The sequence below is a fragment of the Leptidea sinapis genome, chromosome 2 (genome assembly GCF_905404315.1).
Source record: "Leptidea sinapis chromosome 2, ilLepSina1.1, whole genome shotgun sequence".
Taxonomy (NCBI): domain Eukaryota; kingdom Metazoa; phylum Arthropoda; class Insecta; order Lepidoptera; family Pieridae; genus Leptidea; species Leptidea sinapis.
Genome location: NC_066266.1, coordinates 7,087,714 through 7,108,611, shown reverse-complemented (window position 1 = coordinate 7,108,611; position 20,898 = coordinate 7,087,714). Strand labels below are relative to the sequence as shown.

At 34.2% G+C, this 20,898-nt stretch overlaps 1 protein-coding gene across 1 annotated transcript in view; it reads right to left on the bottom strand.

Annotated features, from left to right (window-relative positions):
- Window positions 1-14,245, bottom strand: part of LOC126975912 (uncharacterized) — a 68,756-nt gene extending 54,511 nt beyond the window's left edge. The window contains exon 1 of the mRNA XM_050824030.1: window positions 14,110-14,245. Within this exon, the coding sequence (XP_050679987.1) occupies window positions 14,110-14,137 (28 nt within the window). The 5' untranslated portion in view covers window positions 14,138-14,245. The remainder of the gene's footprint in view (window positions 1-14,109) is intronic.
- Between the last annotated feature and the right edge of the window lie 6,653 nt (window positions 14,246-20,898).

The window sequence follows — 20,898 nt, the reverse complement described above, 5'->3', positions numbered from 1 at the left end:
TTAAAACACGAGTCTCGTGCCAGATTTTGGCGAGACAACACGTCCTGAGGAAACCTCGTGTAGAGGCGAAACACGTGTCGAATTGTTTTAAAAGCAAATATTGGCGGAATGAACACTAAAGAAAACTTAAATAATTTGTATTATAGCATGCTATTAGTGCATTCAAGAGAATGAACCATGGTTCACCAAATGAACAAGAAAATTAAAAAGAAACGTTTATTTTAGTACAACTATGATCCATCGTTTGTAAGTAAACTTAATTAATAAATTGTGCTAGTAAGTCAAAATTGAAATTTAGTTTAGATATGAAACGTACAGTTATTTGATATAAGTTTGAAATAGTATTACAGTATGGCGAATTATAATTCGGCTAAGTTTGAAAGCGAACAGTTGCTTATTAAAACCTAGTGGATTTCGGCTATCTCCGTTTTAACAAGATTAAAGACGTCATTCGTCATTTGTCAGTCATCAATGACTGCACGTTTCATACAATCGAGCGAATCGCTTTTTTTCTGAATGAGTTTCGCTAGGTTGATACATCCAGACTAAAATATATTATTATGTGCAGCTCATACCAATAAAATTAATCTGGCACATTAGTCATTTGTGACTTTTATTAGCAATTATTTATTTAAGAACAAAGATAATAGATTCATAAGAACTTAAACAAATCAATAATTACGAGTAACTAGATAAATTCACCACCTTCACACGACACGCCACAAATTAGGATATCATCCCCACCATCTGGATGTGTGGCGGTCCTCCACAGTGCATACTACAAAGCTGTGGAATGAGCTTCCTTGTGCGGTGTTTACGGGACGATACGACATGGTTACCTTCAAAAAAAGCGCATACTCCTTCCTTAAAGGCCGGCAACGCTCCTGTGATTCCTCTGGTGTTGCAAGAGATTGTGGGCGGCGGTGATCACTTAACACCAGGTGACCCGTACACTCGTTTTTCCTCGTATTGCATAAAAAAAATGTGGTATTTTTCCATTAAAAAACTCTGAATCCATTTGGAAAAGAAATAATTCAGATAAATGTTTTTTCAATCAAGACAGGATAATGCCGGGATTATAAGGGACACAAACCTCGCAAGCAAAAAAAGCCTAATCCCTTTTCAATCTCTCTCTCAAATTAATTCAACATGAAGCATACTTCCTTTTTCCTCCTTCGTTCCCTTTTTAATGTATTCAATTAATAGTAAATCTTAATGAAAGTAAAGAAAAGTACCAATATTATATTGAAATAGCAATGCCCCGCGGTTTCACTCGCTTAGATCTCGTGGTAATGGAAAGTACTACTACTTAGTCGGAAAAGTTTTATATTACATAACACTGTTAGACAACCGATAAAAACAGGCCAGGATATTTTTTCCGACGTTTTCACAGCTGTCACAGTCTATATAAATATATAACGGCCGTTCCAAATATACAGTCTATCTCTTACTTGAACAAAAGTCGTAACCATCGTTGACTCTTCTATCCCAATAAACTTATCGACAGTAGCTCACCTTTTTTTATGGAATAGGAGGACAAACGAGCGTACGGGTCACCTATTGTTAAGTGATCACCGCCGCCCACAATCTCTTGCAACACCAGAGGAATCATAGGAGCGTTGCCGGCCTTTAAGGAAGGTATACGCGCTTATTTTGAAGGTACCCATGTCGTATCGTCCCGGAAACATCGTACAAGGAAGTTCAGTCCACAGCTTTGTAGTACGTGGAAGAAAGCTCCTTGTAAACCTTAGCTCACTTTATCCGTACACGCTGTCTGTCAATGGGACGACGTATAGCTTACCCGCGATAGAAGTTTGTATGGAAATTTCAATTCACGCGTCCCGATATAAGGCGATAAGAATGACTATCGGGTATATTGGAACAGCTTCAGATTATTGACAGCAAAGTACTGACAGTAGAAGGTAGTAATTTATCTCTATCTGTAGATAGTATATTGGGAACGGCCGTTAATGAGTGTCAAATGATAAATTCAAGCTATATCGAATGATGCTGATGAATAATTAAATCTGGAACGGTAATTGAAATGAAAAAAACGTTCGTGCCGTGTCTGACTAAATAATTCCAAGACAATTTTCGAACCTTCCATAGACATACTCATATTTATAGACAGCGTGACTACCTCATTCGTGATAGGTCACTTCGTTACACAAAATCGATTTGTCGATACTCGACGGTTTAAATTAATAGGTAGGCATATTCTTTGTAATATTTTATAGGTTTGTTCATACTGAATTAATGAATTTATTTTAAACTAGGTGACCCAAAAAACGCTGTTCTGCTAATAAAAAATGATAAGGATTGATGTAGTATTTGTGAAAACGGCTCTTACATTACCGCTTTATAATTGCCGATTTCGAAAATATTAAAATAGATATAGGATGTTATCTTTAAGAGATAGATATGCCATCGCGGACTGTTTCAGACTATATAAGATACACAATTCCACCATAGATTATTTATTTTTATATCTCAAAAAGTTTAGGCAGCGTTTTCGTTCAAAGCTCCCAGACGACTTATTTTTGCCGACACCTCCAACAAATTTCATTAATATATACAAGAAATGTATACACAAACTTAACAAACTATATACTAAAACCTTCTTTGAGCAGCACGCTATCTTTTGATGAAATGGGCATAAAATTCGGTGCAATAGTTTTTGTCGTGAACAGACAGACAGATGACGCGGCGGAGGACTTTGTTTTATAATAATATGTAGTGATGTGATATTTAGTGCTAAACTAACCAAATCACATGTTGAAGTTGGGTTTGTGGTGAAGTTTTACCGTGAAAATTTTAAGAGTCCTCTTGCGATGTACGATTTAAAGGAACTCGACGCGACAGTCGCGTTATATAAACAAACTGGCTGATCCGACAGACGTTGTTCTGTTAATAGTAAAAACAAACTCTTTCGGATGGAATTTTGGAAAATCCGTTCTTAGCTGACCTCTACTCGGTGAAAAGAATATTCCTACCAAATTTCAAGTCTTTAGCTCTCCATTCCATCTGGAACCATTCCAGAGATATCGTGATGAGTGACTATATACGTGGAAATCTCTTATATATATAGATACAGGTTTTCTAGTATACATCATTATTTTAGAAGCCCAATATTGATTTTTATAGATATTCTTTTATGGCGTTTACTATCCGTTCCCGCCTGCTTCACTGGGCGAATTTTAAAAGGTATTTCCTTAATTAATGAAGGAACGTTGGAATTCGAAAAATAAGAAGCCATAAATCATCTACGATAAATTTTACATCAAATGGTGGTAGTTTTATGTTGATACGATCAGGTTTAGGTGTGATTGAGCCTCAAACAAGACCATCTTCATTATTATCTAATATATAAAATTCTCGTGTGGTGTTAAACTTTGAACTCCTCCGAAACGGCTTGACCGATTCTCATGAAATTTTGAGTGCATATTGGGTAGGTCTAAGAATCGGACAACATCTATTCTTCATCCCCCTAAATGTTATGAGTAGTCCACACGATTTTTTTTTAAATTTTATTCGACATTTTTTTTTAATTTGTTTGATTATGAGTCAGCATTAAAAAATACATACAACTTCAAATTTTAAACAACAACAGTTACTTTTGTATCGCGAATTTAATATCGGCAATACAACGTTTGCTGGGTCAGCTAGTATTTATACAGATATGGAGGAAGAGATTATGAAATGAAATAAAATACGCCCATATATTAGCAGATTAATTATTAAATATTATAATAAAAAATCTCCATTTCCGACACCTTTGTATATGCGTACGTACATATTATATTGGTGCCCTTTACACGAGAATCGAGTTTATATTGGAATTCTGTTGGCACTCTCGGAGTGTCACTCTTTTTTATCATTATTATTTTTAAACGAGCATTTATTGTATATATATCATCAGAATTTCGGAAACGGCTCCAACAATATTCATAAAATTTAGTATGCAGGGGATTTCGGGGGTGATACATGGATCTAGCTAGGTCATTAGAATACAAAGGTAAATTTCGCCACTAAATACAAGACTATAATAGTTCAGATAGGATCCGGAAAGCAGAAGACTCCGGTTCGAATCCAGATGTCCTATTAGTATTTTTTTGTTCAAGTTTTGTATATTCTTTAAAATCTGAGCAAGGCTCTGTCGTCGGGATATTGATTTACTTATTCATAGTACTGATTTTCTTTTAATAAGGTTTTGGATTTAAATAGTTTAAGGCCCCATATGTAATCATTTTACCTACTTGATATCTTGAAGTAATTGGATTTACGCAACGCACCCCAGGAAGCAATCATGGTAGCAAACTTTGAAGCTGTAGGATGTTAGACATTACACAGAAACCAGTTTGTAATGCAAGGAACTGCAATGCGCCGATCGCTAATTTGAATAACCACCGCATTACGTGGTACGTTTTAACTCAATTTCCTGTGTGAAATTGCTTTAGCATCTAGTATTAAAAGCTCGAGGTTCATAGTAATACTTGTTAAGTAAACTATTTATATGTTAACCAAGTTTTCTGCTCATTTGATAGTCACGGTATCATTACAGGTGTATATCACATGCCATGGCTTAAAGCGTCGGGCGCAGTGCGGTGTAAACGGTGTCATATTATTATGCTTAGATAATTAGTCTACATAGAGCCTCTCTGATGGAAATTGACCAGGTTTATTACTTAAGTGTGAGTGACAAGCTACGTCTTACGCCTTACTTCATGAGTTATATGACACTTTGTGTTAGTGTGCGCAGATTGCTCAAAATAGAGGCTAACTTTCAACCTCAAGTTTTTTGACGTTTTCACAGCTGATGTTGCGTGCGTTTAAATTACTAACTCCTTCTACATGCGTCTTCTACCGAATTTTTTTACCGAGTTTTCCGAAGAGCACTACACGCCACAAGTTACGATATCATCACCACCATCTGGATGTGTGGCGTTCCTCGACAGTGCGGTTTTCAAGGAAAATTCTTCCACGTACAACTAGGCTCTGGAATGAAGTTCCTTGTAGGATGATACGAAATGGGCACCTTCAAAAAGAGCGCGTACATCGTTCTAAAAGGCTGGCAACGCTCCTGATATTCTTCTGGTGGTGCAAGAAAATATGGGCGGCGGTGATCCATTAACATCACACGTACCCGTGCGTACGTTTGTCCTCCTCCCCAATTAAAAAACTCTTCATATTATGTGTTAATTCACAAAATATAACCAAAACAAAAACCTCATTTATAATAATGGCTTACAACTTATTTAATTAAATAACAAACTATGATTTAGTTTACGAAGTAAATCGACTTATGTATATGAACACTACATAGAATATAATCAGTGGCAATGGTGTCAATAGTTCTTCGGTATGTGAAGTTGGTGTTTGTTAAGCGTTCCCATCACCTTTGACCTATACAGAATTCCAATTGTAAATGTCTATTTAACATTTATATCTCAGCAAATGGTATCAATATCAATGTCGTCATAAAAGAAAGTCTGTCTATCTGTCTGTTCACGATAAACTCAAAAACTACTGTCCCGATTTTCATTCTGTTTTCACCAATGGATAGCGTGGTTCGCGAGGATTAAGTATATCATTTGTTCAGTTTTTGTATACATTAACGATATTTGTTCGTGGTGTCGATAAAAATAAGCCGTCTGGGAGTTTTCAACTAAAACGTTCTCTTAACCCTTTGAGCTATAACAAAATAGTGTATGGTAGAATTGTGTATCTTATATAGGTCTACAGAAAAGTCCATGACGACATATTATGTATATCTCTTAAGATTAATATACTATATGCATTTTAATAAGATAGAAAATTGGCAATTTTAAAGCGGTAATGTAAAAGCTGTTTACACAAATATGATATCAATCCTTATCATTTTATTACTACATATAATAAAATAGTTCAGAAATACGTTTTTGTTTCATTTTTAACTCATTTACTTAAATTAAACAATTCCAATGGCTTTAGACTACATTATTTCCTAAAACTTACATCATTTTTTTTTCTATTGACAGAACAGCGTATGTCGAAAAGCTAAACTATCTAAATAAAAATGAATTGCTGTTCGTGAATTGTTTAATTGTAACTGTTGTTGAATAAAAATGAATTGATATGTCCCCCGTCGTTCAGAAATCAAATTGAAGCAATAGTTTTAAATGAATAACTAATTAGAATCATTGTATTTAACTTTATCATGAGGTAAAAAACAAACTTAATTTTAGGTGCCTATAATTGGTAGAACGAAGAAACTACAGTTGTTAACTATGATTGCAATACAACGTTTGCTGGGTCAGTAAATGTGATATAATTATAACTTGAATTATAATGCGTGGGCGCATACATTTACATACTTCTATCTTGTTTTATTTTTTGTTTTGTGGCAACATTACAGCTTTGTAACGCTGACAAACTATTTGGAAGTGAAAACTTCGTTAGATGCCAACGACGGTCTCGGCATAATATAGAGAACCGAAAATAACATTAGTGTAATATTTTTTAGTTTTATTATTTTAATTGTACAATTTTGTTTTATATTCTTATATCTTGTGTTCAAATTTACATATTTGTATTTTATTTGTTATTATATTTTGTAATAATAGATATAATAAGTCCATGTAAGTAAACCATCTTGTAAACAAAATAGGGGTTTAGAACTTGGTGAAAGAGTAGGGTGCCGTACGGCACTCTCAGTTTTGGAAAAGCTAGTGCCCTGGTTCACTGTGGATTTCTAAAAGTTAATAACTCATGATTGCTCACATAAAAGTCCGCGATGTATATACGCTACCCGACACACCCTGAGTAACCAATGTAAACAAGAAGCACTTAAACGACGGAACAACTCTTCAGGTTTAAACCACTCTAAAGCACTGATAAGGGCATTCAACCGTAGCTATGCGAATGAAGCCCTATCTTTGAACAGGAAAAATCTATACATACTCACTAGGATGCTAACCGGACACTGTCGCCTAAACAAGCACCTCAGTGTGGTCGGCATCAAAAGCGACAAAACTTGCAGATTCTGCCTTGAGGATGATGAAACGCCTATTCATATACTCTGCGACTGCGGCCCACTAATGCATAAGCGTAACACAATCTTTGGCGACTACTTCGTGCCACCAGATAGTGTTTGCAACACTCGCGTCAAGGAATCACTGCGGTTCGTAAAGGCGGCAGGGCTTGACGACGAGCTTTAGTATGAGTGGCGAACACAATAGTTCAATTTTTGACGCGGTGTTACTAGGAATCTTTAGGACTAGGAAATAGCCACCCTCTTCAAATAATAATAATAATAATAAAATGCTAAACTATAATCGTTAACGCACAATAATAGGTTTTGTATTATTTAAGTTGAAATTCGGATGAAATCATACCATGATATATCAAGATCAAATATCATAATAGTAGTGATACTGATACCACGATAATATCAATCCGTATTAATTTAAATGGTTTGATAATTCTGGTTAATTACATATGTATAAATTCCATTTTAAATTATTCGGATCAGGCTTATCGATTTGAAGTTATGACGGGTATATAAATTACCACGAAAATGTCACGGCTTGCACCACATTGAACAAACTGTCCTACGATTAGTCTAATAACAATTAATACTAATTTTCGTATTTATGTTAAATTTCAAAATGATCTTCAAACTTTAAATATTAAAGGCCTTACAACAAACTTGGCATAAAGTTATACCTAAGAATAAAGCTAGAATATGCAAATTTTTTACAATTAGACATGGTGCTTATGATTGAATTAGGCACATATGTGAATTTGCTAGAAACTGTCATAACCATAATATTAACACCAGGAACATACATAAAGTTATAATGTCTACTACTCGGCTAAGTTGAGTTAGTAAGTCTTTTGTGGGGCGATGTATATGCTTTTACAACAAGGTCCCAAAAAATGCTTAAACAAAAGTATTGCGTTATTCAAAAGAATTGTTATCAAACGTTTGTGTGGTAAAGGTTACTATAACACAAATTCTTAATGATACCACAGATTGGGAATGGAGTGACCGCCCTCAGGCTATTAAATAATAAGTTTAATTGTACAATATGACTTTTATAACAAATTGTTTCGATGAAAAAAAAAGCCCGCTGAGTTTGTTGCGCCCGTTCTTCTCAGGTCTGAGGCATTCATTTTGGAATGGGTGGTAGTTCTTGACTTTCAATAAGTGATGTCACATCCTATTTTGAATAAAAATATTTGAATTTGAATTGGTTTATATGAATTACGTTTCCCGCGGTGTATTTGCAAGGCTGCTTGACATTCTAAAAAGTTCAGAATTATCATTGTGTGGTGCCAGCGATATTGTCAACAATTTGCAAGGCCTTTGTTTATTCTCAAGTATGTAATACCATGCGTATTTCTTAGGCCGTAGGTTTCTTTTATAAGAAATGAGGGACGAGACCAGCAGGATGTCCAGCTGATGGTAATTGATACGCCCTACCCATTACAATGCAGTGCCGCTCAGGATTCTTGAAAAACCCATAAATTCTAAGTGGCACTACAATTGCGCTCGTCATCTTGGGACATGAGATGTTAAGTCTGATTTAGTAATTTCACTGGCTACGGCGCCCCTCAGACCAAAATACACTAATGTTTACACATTATTGCTTCACGGCAGATTGGCGCTGTTGTGGTACCCATAATCTAGCCGACTTCCTGTACAAAGGAGCCTCTCACTGGTGAAGTATATTATTTTATATTTGAAAATTATTTTTGCTGCTTTAAAGATTCCACACTGACGACATCGCGGGCAGATATACATATTATACATATTGTAAATGTTATTAATTTCGAACATAATATATTGTATTCATGTTATTAATCACTCCTTGAATTTGTTTTCACTTCATCTTTTGTGTGTTGTACAGACACTGTTTTTCCCCGTAATAAATTCGAAGCGAACAAGACAGTCTCCATAATATTTCCCACACGTCCTTGAGAGAACATGAACGTGAAATGAATATTTTTTCGGAAGGTTTCTGTCAAATTACCACTCCATATTGCGTTAAGGGCGTTAAGACATTCCAATTTTCTCTTCAAGAAAATTTCTATGTGAGAGCATTTCGTCTCAATACTGATGTGAGTTTCATGTTTGATAAAAGATAAGTATAGGTGATTAAGTTTTTACTATAATTCATATCCAAATGAAACCTGGCTTACATAAAACTAAATTTAAGTTTAAGATGTGATTTGAAAGTCGATGAAACGAAAAAGCGAGACAATAAAAAAGACAGACATATTCATTAATAAGATTTCGTGGTAGAAAATGAGGTAGGAAGTATTATACAGTGCTTTGGTACCAGGCGATCATATTTGGAGAAGAGAAGCAGAGTCTTATGTATGACGAAAGTATACCTTTATATATTCTGACGTCATGCGCGCGACGTGTTACTACATAGACACCAGGAGAACAAAAGTATGGTAGCGGAGATAGTGATGCCTTTCATACCACTTTTAATTTATTATTAGTTAAGGAGATCGCTGGGAACAAACATCAGGACACTGGATTTATATATATTACTAGCTGACCCAGCAAACGTTGTATTGCCGATATTAAAATCGCGATACAAAAGTAACTATTGATCTTAGATGGGTGAAAATTGAAGTTGTATGTATTTTTTTAATGCTAACTCATAATTAAAAAAAAATAAAAAAATAAAATAAGAAAAAAATTCGTGTGGACCACTCTTAACATTTGGGGGGATGAAAAATAGATGTTGTCCGATTTTCAGACTTACCCAATACGCACTCAAAATTTCATGAGAATCGGTCAAGCCGTTTCGGAGGAGTTCAATGTTTAACACCATGACACGAGAATTTTATATATTAGAAGATAAAGCGCATAATAAAATCGATGGTGCTAGTTTTATGTCGTAACAAACAGGGCTCTCAACAATATTATAATCATTCTATGTACGCAGGAATTTCTCCTTTTGCATACTCCGAAATCACAATAAGGAAAATCTATGTAATTATGTTAATGTAAGATAGGGCAGAACAACATGTTTCGTAAACATTGAACAGAGACTGTTCTTCAATGATAACATCTTAACCAAGGCTCTGGGAACGCGATAAGAATCGTCTAATTGTTATTTTCTTCTGTAAACGAGCTTGTATTGTTCTAGCCAAATTGCGGAAATGTGTTACCTAGTTCTGTTGAATGCGTCAATAGTCACCTCATAAAACGGTGTTGCCAGATGTTATGAAAATAGTCGCAGTTAAATACAATAGATAAGTTAAACAGTAACGGCCTTACTAATAAACTTGGTATAAAGTTATACCTGAGAATAAACCAAGTGTAAACAAAATGTTGACTGTATCGCTGACAACAGTGGCGTGGCTTGGTTTTCTAGTAAGGTAGGCCCTGTGGATCTAACTATTCGTAGTTGAGCTTTGGAACATCCAACGATGACGTACCGTAGGTATTTTGTATGTAGCTAGCGTAAGGAAAACTTTTATGAGTGGGTGTTAAATAATACCAATTAAACTAAATTAACTTTAACAACTAGTGTTATATTTATTTAGGTTAATATCGAGGTGGACACTGCCTAATTACCTATATGATATGCACGCCCCTGGCTGACAACACTGTTAATACCACTGTCAGTGCCACTAAATAAATTAAAAAAAGTGATAATTCTTAAATTTTCCGAATCTCAGACAGCCTTGCAAAAAAATGCGGGAAACGTTATACGTCCGAATAAACCAATAATAAGCAAAACGTCTCTTTGTAAACATTTTGCATATTCTTGGTTTATTATCAATTATAACTTTATACCAAGTTTATTTGTAAAGTATGTAATAATATTATAGAAAATAAAAATACCAAAGTCGTTACATGTAATTCGATGAAAATTGGTGAGTACTCTTAATTCATCAAGCGCTTGATTTTTTAACAACGAAACCAATCTAGAAACTTAAATAAATAAAAATGTGTGTATGTGTGTGTGACATACGGTAGAGGTGAAACTACTGAAAAGTTCCTGATTAGAAATACTCATTGAAAAGTATTGAAAAAACAGTCTCTTCATGTGAACGTGTAATGTACTCTATCTCATTCTTTCTCGGCTGAATCCTATATAACCTGTTTGTATCTCTATCGTCTCGCTTTTTCGTTTCATCGAGTTTTAAATCACAACGATTCTAGATGTTTCCTCAAAATATCACTTCTAAAAAATCCACATCTTATCATAGTCTCCATCGACTATGAAAAATGTTTTTTAATTCAGTTATTTTTGGAAATAGACGCCTAAAACTTATAATCTCTATAGGATTACATTTATAATGATCAGTCATTTTAATTCTATTACGCTGACGTTCCACAGACTAAAAATATTTAACTTTCGTCAGCGCACGTGAGTCACGCGATAACTACATAATTAATTATCTATAATATTCTTGTTTTCACTGTTACAATCACGTATATCCGCGAATCGTTGGGAAAATCGTATCTCATAAAATATTTCCTTATACTGCTAATAATTATGAGAGCGTGTTTTACTTTCATTACTATTTTAAAGAATATTTTTGTATATTGGAAAACAAATTAAAATTACAGTTACTACATAATAGGTCTACTCTAGGTACAGTCTCGTGCCAGATTTTGGCGAGACAACACGTCCTGAGGATGCCTCGTGTAGAGGCGAAACACGTGTCCAATTGTTTTAAAAACAAATATTGGCGGAATTAATACTAAAAAAAACTTAAATCATTTGTATAATTATGGATTTCCGCAAAGTAACGCCTAATTCGACAATTTTTTTTTACATAATAGGTCTTTGAAATCTTAAGTCGAAAACTAGTGGCATTTAATCCTTTGGAAACATTATTGCACAAATACGGTGTTATTACAAAAAAGAAGTTAAACATGGCTTAGACACTTGTTTTGTTAAGCCGTGTCTAACTATTTAAGCGACTACTAAAGATTGACGCTAAGCAACAGAAACGCACGGATTTGTAATAGAATTATTTGGAAACAACAAAACACAATCGGCCTTACAAATAAACTTGGTATAAAGTTATAACTGATGAGAAACAAAGAATATGCAAAATGTTTACAATATCGTTGACAACACTGTCAATACAATGATAATTCTGAAGTTTCCCAAATGACAAGCTGCCTTGTAAATAAACGCGGGAAACGTTATACGTCCGAATAAACCATTCGTAAGCAAAATGTCTATTTGCAAACATTTTACATATTCTTGGTTTATGCTTAGTTATAACTTTATGCCAATTTTATTTGTAAGGTAGAATATGTTTAACTATTTTTATAATAACATCGTAAATGCTTAAGTTACAAAATTCATAAAAATCTGACTTCGTAGTCAGTTAATAAATTCACAAATTATTAATATTTTAATATTTTCTTAATTTTTGCTTACACACGTCGGAGGCCCCGTAGCCCGGGGGCCCCGTATAATTAATACGACAGATACAGCGGTAGCTACGCCCCTGATCCACCAACAATCGCAATGGCGAGTTATTTCGCATGGAACGTTATAATGATAAAAAAAACATTTGAATGACGTAACCACAATTTTGAATAACTTTTCTTACAGTCAATTCTATAAAATTATTCTTATATAGTGTCACCACTATTTTGCATTTCAAAGGAGGATGGCGAGAATAGAACCACATACTTGAAAAATTAAGGAAGCATCGTAGAAGTACTAGTTTATATTAATGATAAAATAAGTTTATACGATGTTTATACAAAAATTATTGAGGCGCTAAGATATTATGGGAGTCAAAAGAAATAAATTATTATAATTTATTAAAAAATAATTCATCTTGCACTAACGGAACGTTTTGCGCAGATCTACATTTTTGACATGACAATAATTTTTTACATGGATGTTCCGTCACCTCAACTATCAAATCAGTAATTCAGTAGTAATTCACAATAAGATTCAATAAGATTATTATCGTTTTATGATGCTAAAATCAGTAGGTAAAGTATCTTTAAAAGATTCGATACCTTCTTGAAAAAAGAATGAATTGTGAATCCTCAATTATTAGCTGCTGGCCAAGCTTCCACATGTATATTATATTATCTTTTAGCAGACACTAATTATACATAGATATAAGATACAAATTATTGATTGAACAATAGATATTGATTAATAATTTTAGGTTATATTTTACTTTTATCTATATCTTTTTTCTCCCACTTTTTAGACTTACTTACGATTTGCTTTTTTTTAGTTTTGTTACGTTCTACAATAATTATTAATAAGTTTCCATGATGTATGCCACTTCTTTCAGTGGGTCCCAAAATACATGCATTCTCGCCATCCTCCTTTAGGGAATTTTTTAACGACAGTCGTTGTACTATACAAATGTTTCAATAAATTACTCAATTAATAAAAAACTATAAATTTTATACAATATATTGAAATATTTAAGAAAATGAATATAAATTTTTCGTCAAAAATAACTAAGTAAAAACATTCCTAAAAAATTTGGTCACAGCACCATCTATTGTTTCCAATTATAACTTCTAACGATCTATGGACATATAATTAAACTAATTAGGAGAAATATTGTGCAATACACACGGTGAGAATAAATGAAAAACGGTAAATTATGAGCATCATGAAATTATAAATGTAAAAATATATGAAGAATATAAATACTTATCCATCATCTGTTTTCTAATTTTCACATAATATTACGTTCTGAATAAATAAGGTTATACCTATAGCAACAATAGGAAATGTGAGAAAATACATTTATCATTTTCATTGTTTGTTGTTGTAACTATTACTTTACAGGCATTATTGTTATAAATACTAGGTCAGTATGAATCAAGGGCTTTGTACTTAATAAGAATACATTCATAATAGGTAATAACGAAATACCTTTGAACGAAGCTAATTATGTATGTAGTATACGAAGTAAAATGGTCAATTAGTAACACTTCGGAACAAAAGATGGCGCGCAAAACTGAAATAAATTGCACATAAATCTCTGTACACATAATAATATAATGCAATTGTTTATATCTATGACTTTATCTAATTAAACATTATAATACTTACATATAATATATGCTAGAGCTATAAACAAAATAATGCAACTTACCGAAAATTAATAAGATCTTGAGTTCCATTTTGCAGCTAACACAGTTTCAAAGATTATAGAAAGGGGTCGAATAAGTTCAAATTCTATTGTTTGCGGTGGCGTACGATTCGTGTTGCCGCCAAACCGCGTATGTTTTCATTCGCGACTCACGAAAGACCAGCTTCTAGCATTCACTTTTCATGTGGTGGGGTGTCTAGGAAGAACTGGAATAGTTTGTTGACACTGCAATTTTAATAAATTGCTAGTCCTACGTACATTACGGAACAATGAAGTAATAATTATATTTCGGTTACGTTTAAAATGCATTAGATTCGTCGTATTTACGAGTCGGTAATTTTATGAAGAAACTGCTATTTGTTATGCACGCTATTACGATATTATAATGAGTATAGATAAAAGTAAAGGTTTCTCTTTTATTAGCTTGGTATGTATGTATGTACCGGAATTTTGTAACGTGATTTTCGACCCCTTCAAAACGTTGTATTAACACAGTAGACGTATGTACCAGTATGGAAACTACAGTACTCCTACTACAAACGTTCGAAATGAGACACTCACACAAACATGCCCATCGACGAGGTCCCTAAGCGGTTTTCGCGGTCAATACGGGACGAGTGTCACGAGGAGCTATCCTTTTTAAAACCATAAAGTAGTATTATAGTATATTAAGAATGATATCTTATTATATTATTATTGTAATTAGTAGGTATTTGAATTATACGTCCGTCAGATCGATTGTAATAAGTTCGTGACCATAATTCACAATCTTAAACTAAAACGAAATAAATAAATAATAAAAGTTATATCAACGAAAATTTAAAATAAATATTTCCAGAAAAAAATTATTCGACGAAATGAATATTTTTATTCGATAAAATGTTGTTTAGAAATATTACATAACAGTCATCATGTAGACTATAATATTGCATTACACACTGTATAGCCATCATACATATACTACACAGTGTTTTGTCCCAAACTAACTAATACAGCGATTATTCGGTACTTCGATATTAACATCGTATAAGGGCTACAAACCAAAATTAAATACAGAAATCCAAATATTTTTTTACAAAGAAACAACCGACTTAAAAAAAATTGCACTAAATGTAAAAAAATATTACGTATTTTATACGATCTAATTAATCTCTAGAATTATTCTAATTCTAGTTACAATTATTGTTATTTTTGGAATCGGTATCCTCCCACCGCGGCCCCTATCGCCTTGTCACGTTGCGCATGCGACACAAGCACATCTAACCTATAGCCCTCTTACAAATAGCAATAAGGAAGCAAACTTCACCAACACGTCAAAATATTATGTGCTTGCAGAGGTTTATAGCTAGGTAGAGTTTTAGAGGTTATAACTAAGATAATCTGTTGAAAAATAAAAAGTGATTGGGTTGCCTAAAAATTATTGTATCATGACTAAATAGGTTTCCATTGCATATATTTGTTTCAATAGAAAAATTGCATACCAATCGAAAGTATCAACTTTATAGAATAGGTACCCAATCCTTAGATTTTTTTTTAAATATTTAAACACTATTACACAAATTATCTTGCCCCAAACTAGGCATAGCCTGTATTATGGGTACAAGACAACGATATATTTAATACAATATACTTACTTAAACATACAAAAATACAAATAAACATCCATGACTCGGACATAAGTGGGAGGCTCCTTTGCACAGGATGCCGGCTAGATTATGGGTACCACAACGGCGCCTATTTCTACCGTGAAGCAGTAATGTGTAAGCATTATGTGTTTCGGTCCGAAGGGCGCCGTAGCTAGTAAAATTACTGGGCAAATGTGACTTAACATCTTATATCTCAAGGTGACGAGCGCAGTTGTAGTGCCACTCAGAATTTTTGGGGTTTTTCAAGAATCCTGAGTGGCACTGCATTGTAATGGGCAGAGCGTTTCAATTATCATCAACAGGACGTCCTGCTCGTCTCGTCCCTTATTTTAGCAACAAACATCTATATTTAAATGATTGCACCTACCGGGATTCGAACCCGGGACCTCTAGCTCAGTAGACAGGGCCACTAACCACTGGGCAATATGGGTCGGCTTGGGCTATAGGTTGTCCTCCTATTTTCCAGTCGTAACTAACGGTTGGCACGAAGTAATAGGTAAGTCAGTTCTAGTAATTTGCGCTCACTTGTTTAATAAAAAAACCCGAAAACAAACTTAAATTTTTAACCTACTTCAAAAAAGGAGAAGTGGTTACAACTATTGCTATTTTTGGAGTTGGTGTCAGCCAAGATAGGCGTGCAACGCTGCGAGGCGAGGGGATACCAACTACATTAACTTAATTAACTACATTATATTGATTAACCCCCTTATTCATAATAGTCTGCTAACTTAAAGCATTGCTAATTCTCACTCTGTCTTCTTCTATTGACCTAAGTCAGAATGAGAAAAAACACTCCTTAGCGGCTGTTTAAAGTTAGCGGACCATTATGAATAAGGGGGTAAGAATATGCAATTATCTTTTTAGTGCATATCATATTGTGATGGAATAGTTTTTTTTTATTCAGCTGGTTATTGTAATTTTTTTTTTAGTAAATTATATTTTATACCGAATACGTTTATCTATTAAACGGAATGGGCACTGGCTTTGAAACTTAGACTTCATAAAGAAAAATAAGACATAAAGTAAGTATAGGTAATAACTCTACTTATTTGTCGACACCAAATACCTGCGTAGTATAATTCATGCGATAAAAAAGGTTTAAATGGCCATAACTCGTCGCATAAAACCTTTTTTACCCGCCGTTAATAACTCAATCTGCGCGTTGTGATTTCTTTTTAATGCTGTGATTAAATACCACTTAGCCTTTTATTTTTGTAAACCTAGTATTAATTCGTTTTATGATCTTTTGATACTTTCACGAGAATTCAAATTTAAAAAAAAAAAAAAACAGAAATTCTTATAAAATTGAGGGCTCTGTTTGTTTTATATTAAGTATATATATAGTATGAAATTTAATGAAAATAATTACCACTTTTATATATACATTGCTGCCATCTATGCCTTTTGGAAGGTCATTTATACCTTTGCGATAGAACTGTGGTGATCTAGATTCGACAAACTGTGCAAAAGCATTTTGCACTGCCTCCTGAGAAGAAAACTTTTTATCACGAAGACAATTGTCCAAATCACGAAAAAAATGGTAGTCCGTTGGAGCAAGGTCTGGCAAATACGGAGGGCGACGAATGGTTTCTAATTGCAGTTCCTGTAGAGTTAAAACGGTTTCTCGTCATGGTGAAAATCGATTCAAGCGTTAGGCTGTTTCACTGCTAGTTTTGCTATAATTGTTCGGAGTTCGGCACAGTAGACATCTGCCTTTATTGCTTGACCGGATCATGAAACTACACAAAAAAGGCGGGGGTTTACTTTTTTTATATTTTCTTTTTATTTCATTTATATTTTTGACCGAGTTTAAATTCTTTGCCAGTTAAACTGTCACCGCACGGCCGTACCATCCTTTTATAACTCTTACAGAATATTAAAAAAAAAATCAATTGCATAAGTATAATATGGGCATGGGCAGATGGCGGTAAATAATACGCAACAAAGTACTCTGTCGAGATGATCACCACCCTCAGCACTGAGGAAACCGACGCGACGAGGAGGAAGTATAATATAGTGTTAACATCTCATACGATGTTACCAAGGGCTCTTGGTATTGGTCTCCGACTCGAACTTGGCCGTTTTGTATATTTTTTTTATAGAATAGGAGTACAAACGAGCGTACGGGTCACCTTGTGTTAAGTGAGCACCGCCGCCCACATTCTCTTGCAATACCAGAGGAATCACAGAAGTGTTGCCGGCCTTTAAGGAAGGTGTCCGCGCTTATTTTGAAGGTACCCATGTCGTATCGTCCCGGAAACACCGCACAAGGAAGCTCATTCCACAGTTTTGTAGTACGTATTGCAACGCATTTCTTGACACACCTGTTGTTGCGGATGTCCATGGGCGGTTGCCTCACCTCTCCCTATCCCGTGAGCCTCTTGCCCGTTTGCCCCCTCTCATATAAAAAAAAAACGTGGAAGAAAGCTCCTTGTAGAGAACCATAAAAATGGATGTCCTGAGTTAGATCAATAAGTTGTTATACAATTGCTGTTAGTAATGATTTTAACTATTTCTTACAAGTCTCAGTCATTTCAAAAGTTTAAAATTACTATTGTTTAGCAACAAGTATAATTATATCATGACAGAAAAACCTATTATTACAGAGATCTGAAAAAGATAGCAATACGTTGTATCGTTACTCAACATAGAACAAAATAAATGTCTCAACGAAGACAATCGTTCGTCTCTCTGGAAATATCTACTCACTCATCCTTGAAATAGGAAAGGAAAGTAAACAGATTTACCGTAATTATAGATATAAGTATTTCTCAAAGCTTTTTGTCGGATATTTCTTGATTAAAATTAATGATTCCCACACAATTTTTATACCTGTTTGCAGGTATAAAAATATATGGTTTAAGACATATTTTATTGTTCCATAAAGGAATTTCCACTTAAATGGAACTTACAGGCTATTTTATAAAAAGTGGGTAACAAAATTGCATCTTAAAGCGTACAGTAAATATAAAGTAATTAAAATAGGTATTGACAATATTAGTATTTTTTTAGGGTTCCGTAGCCAAACGGCAACAAACCGAACCTTTATAGATTCGTCACGTCTGTCTGTTTGTCCGTGTATGTCACACCCTGTTGAAACTTGGTAAGTAGATGTATTATATATTTTTATATAATATATATAATAATAATAATTATATAATATTTTTTTCATCAAACCCATACGTGTGGGATATTTATAGATAGGTCTTTAAAAATGATATTGAGGTTTCTAGCGTCACTTCTAAAATAAGAGAATGACAAAACTAAACAAAAATATATGACGTACATTACCATGCAAACCTCTACCGAAAATTGGTTTGAAGGAGATCTAGTAAGTAGTTTTTGAAAAAAACACGTAAACGGCGGTGATCATTTAACACCATGTGACCCGTATATTCGTTTGTCCTCCTTTTCCATAAAAAAGGCACCTTTCCCAATTTGCAAGAAACGAAATGATAATCATAATGTCAACACCAGGAACTAACATACTCTTGAACCTAATGCTCCGTTAAGTCGAGCGAGTAAGTCTTTTGTTCAGCGATGTATATGATTTTATAATATAATCCCAGAAAATGTACGAAGGAAATGTGTGACGAAATTCAAAAGAATTGGTAAAAAACCGTTTATTTGGTAAAGCTTACTATAAAGTAAATAACTTTCTTAATGAGACCGCAGTGTTTTTAAAAGAAAATGGAAGATCGACACGGCACAAGTTAGGATATCATCCCCACCATCTGGATGTGTGGCGGTCCTCCACAGTGCGGTTTTCAAGGAGCTTTCTTCCACGTACTACAAAGCTGTGGAATGAACTTCCTTGTGCGCTGTTTCCGGGACGATACGACATGGGTACCTTCAAAAAAGCGCGTACACCTTCCTTAAGGGCCGGCAACGCTCCTGTGATTCCTCTGGTGTTGCAAAAGATTGTGTGCGACGGTGATCACTTAACAACAGGTGACCCGCTGATATTTTTGTGCTTGTTCCTCTCAGGTCTGAGGCAAATGATTAATCAGTGTTATCTATCGGTGGTAAATAATTGGCTTTGGGACGTGGAGAAGTATTCAATGTTTCCAGCGGGAACCGAATACTTCTTTCTGATGCTCCTTAGGTGCTACAAGAACCTTTGCTTTCAGTACATTTTGCTGGCTTGGCATGGCATGGCATACCTGGTATGGGTATAAAATTGCATACTGTATATTGTGGATTTAGGAAAAATTATGAGAGTGAAATTTTAAGATGCGCGCGCATCCCTGTACACAATAGTAACAGGGTGAAGTTGGTTCCTAAAACTTTCTGACGTTTGCGATATTCGTTTTTTTTTTTTGGTTTCTTCGTCCGTTATTAGGAAATGCAAAGGGTTCAAGCCCGTACAGCTGTATTTGTATATATTGTTCCTTGTACAAACGTGGAATAGCATGAGGAATAAATAATTTTAAAGATTTTTGCTTTATTAGGCCAAAGAAGTATAACTTCTTACGTGCATACATAAGTAGGTACACACCCCATTTATTTAAATAGTTCTTACATTACCGCTTTATAATTGCCAATTTTTGAAAGTATTAAATAAAATGGATATAGTATGTTATTCTTAAGAGATAGACATATGCCATCTTGGATCTTTCTGTAAACCTATATAATACCTATACATAATTCCACGATACATTATTTCGTTATATCTCAAAGGGGTTAGACAGGGTTTTTGTTGAAAGCTCCCAGACGGTACCTTTTCCTACACTAACAAATATAGTATACAAAAATGTAAACAAAAACTTAAAAATTTATATACTAAATAAGGATTTCGAGGAAGGCCTCGAGTGTCATGGTATCCATTGACGAAAACGACAGCACGAAAATTGGTGCAGTAGTTCGCGAACAGACAGACAGGCACAGCGGAGGAATTTGTTTTATAATATGTAGTGATAAGGCGCAAATTCTCATGTATATCATATACTAACAAACCTTCCAATGTTAGATCTCATGGTGTGTGATAGCTTGCCTGTTTTTGTACATAAATATTGAATGGAAAACAATATCTATTGTCTACAGAGTAACACACAATAGCCTTTATAATCTCACAACACATTAAAACAACTGTCTTTTAATGTGTTGTTTTATTTAATTAACAAAGAGGATGTAAATACTACGTAAT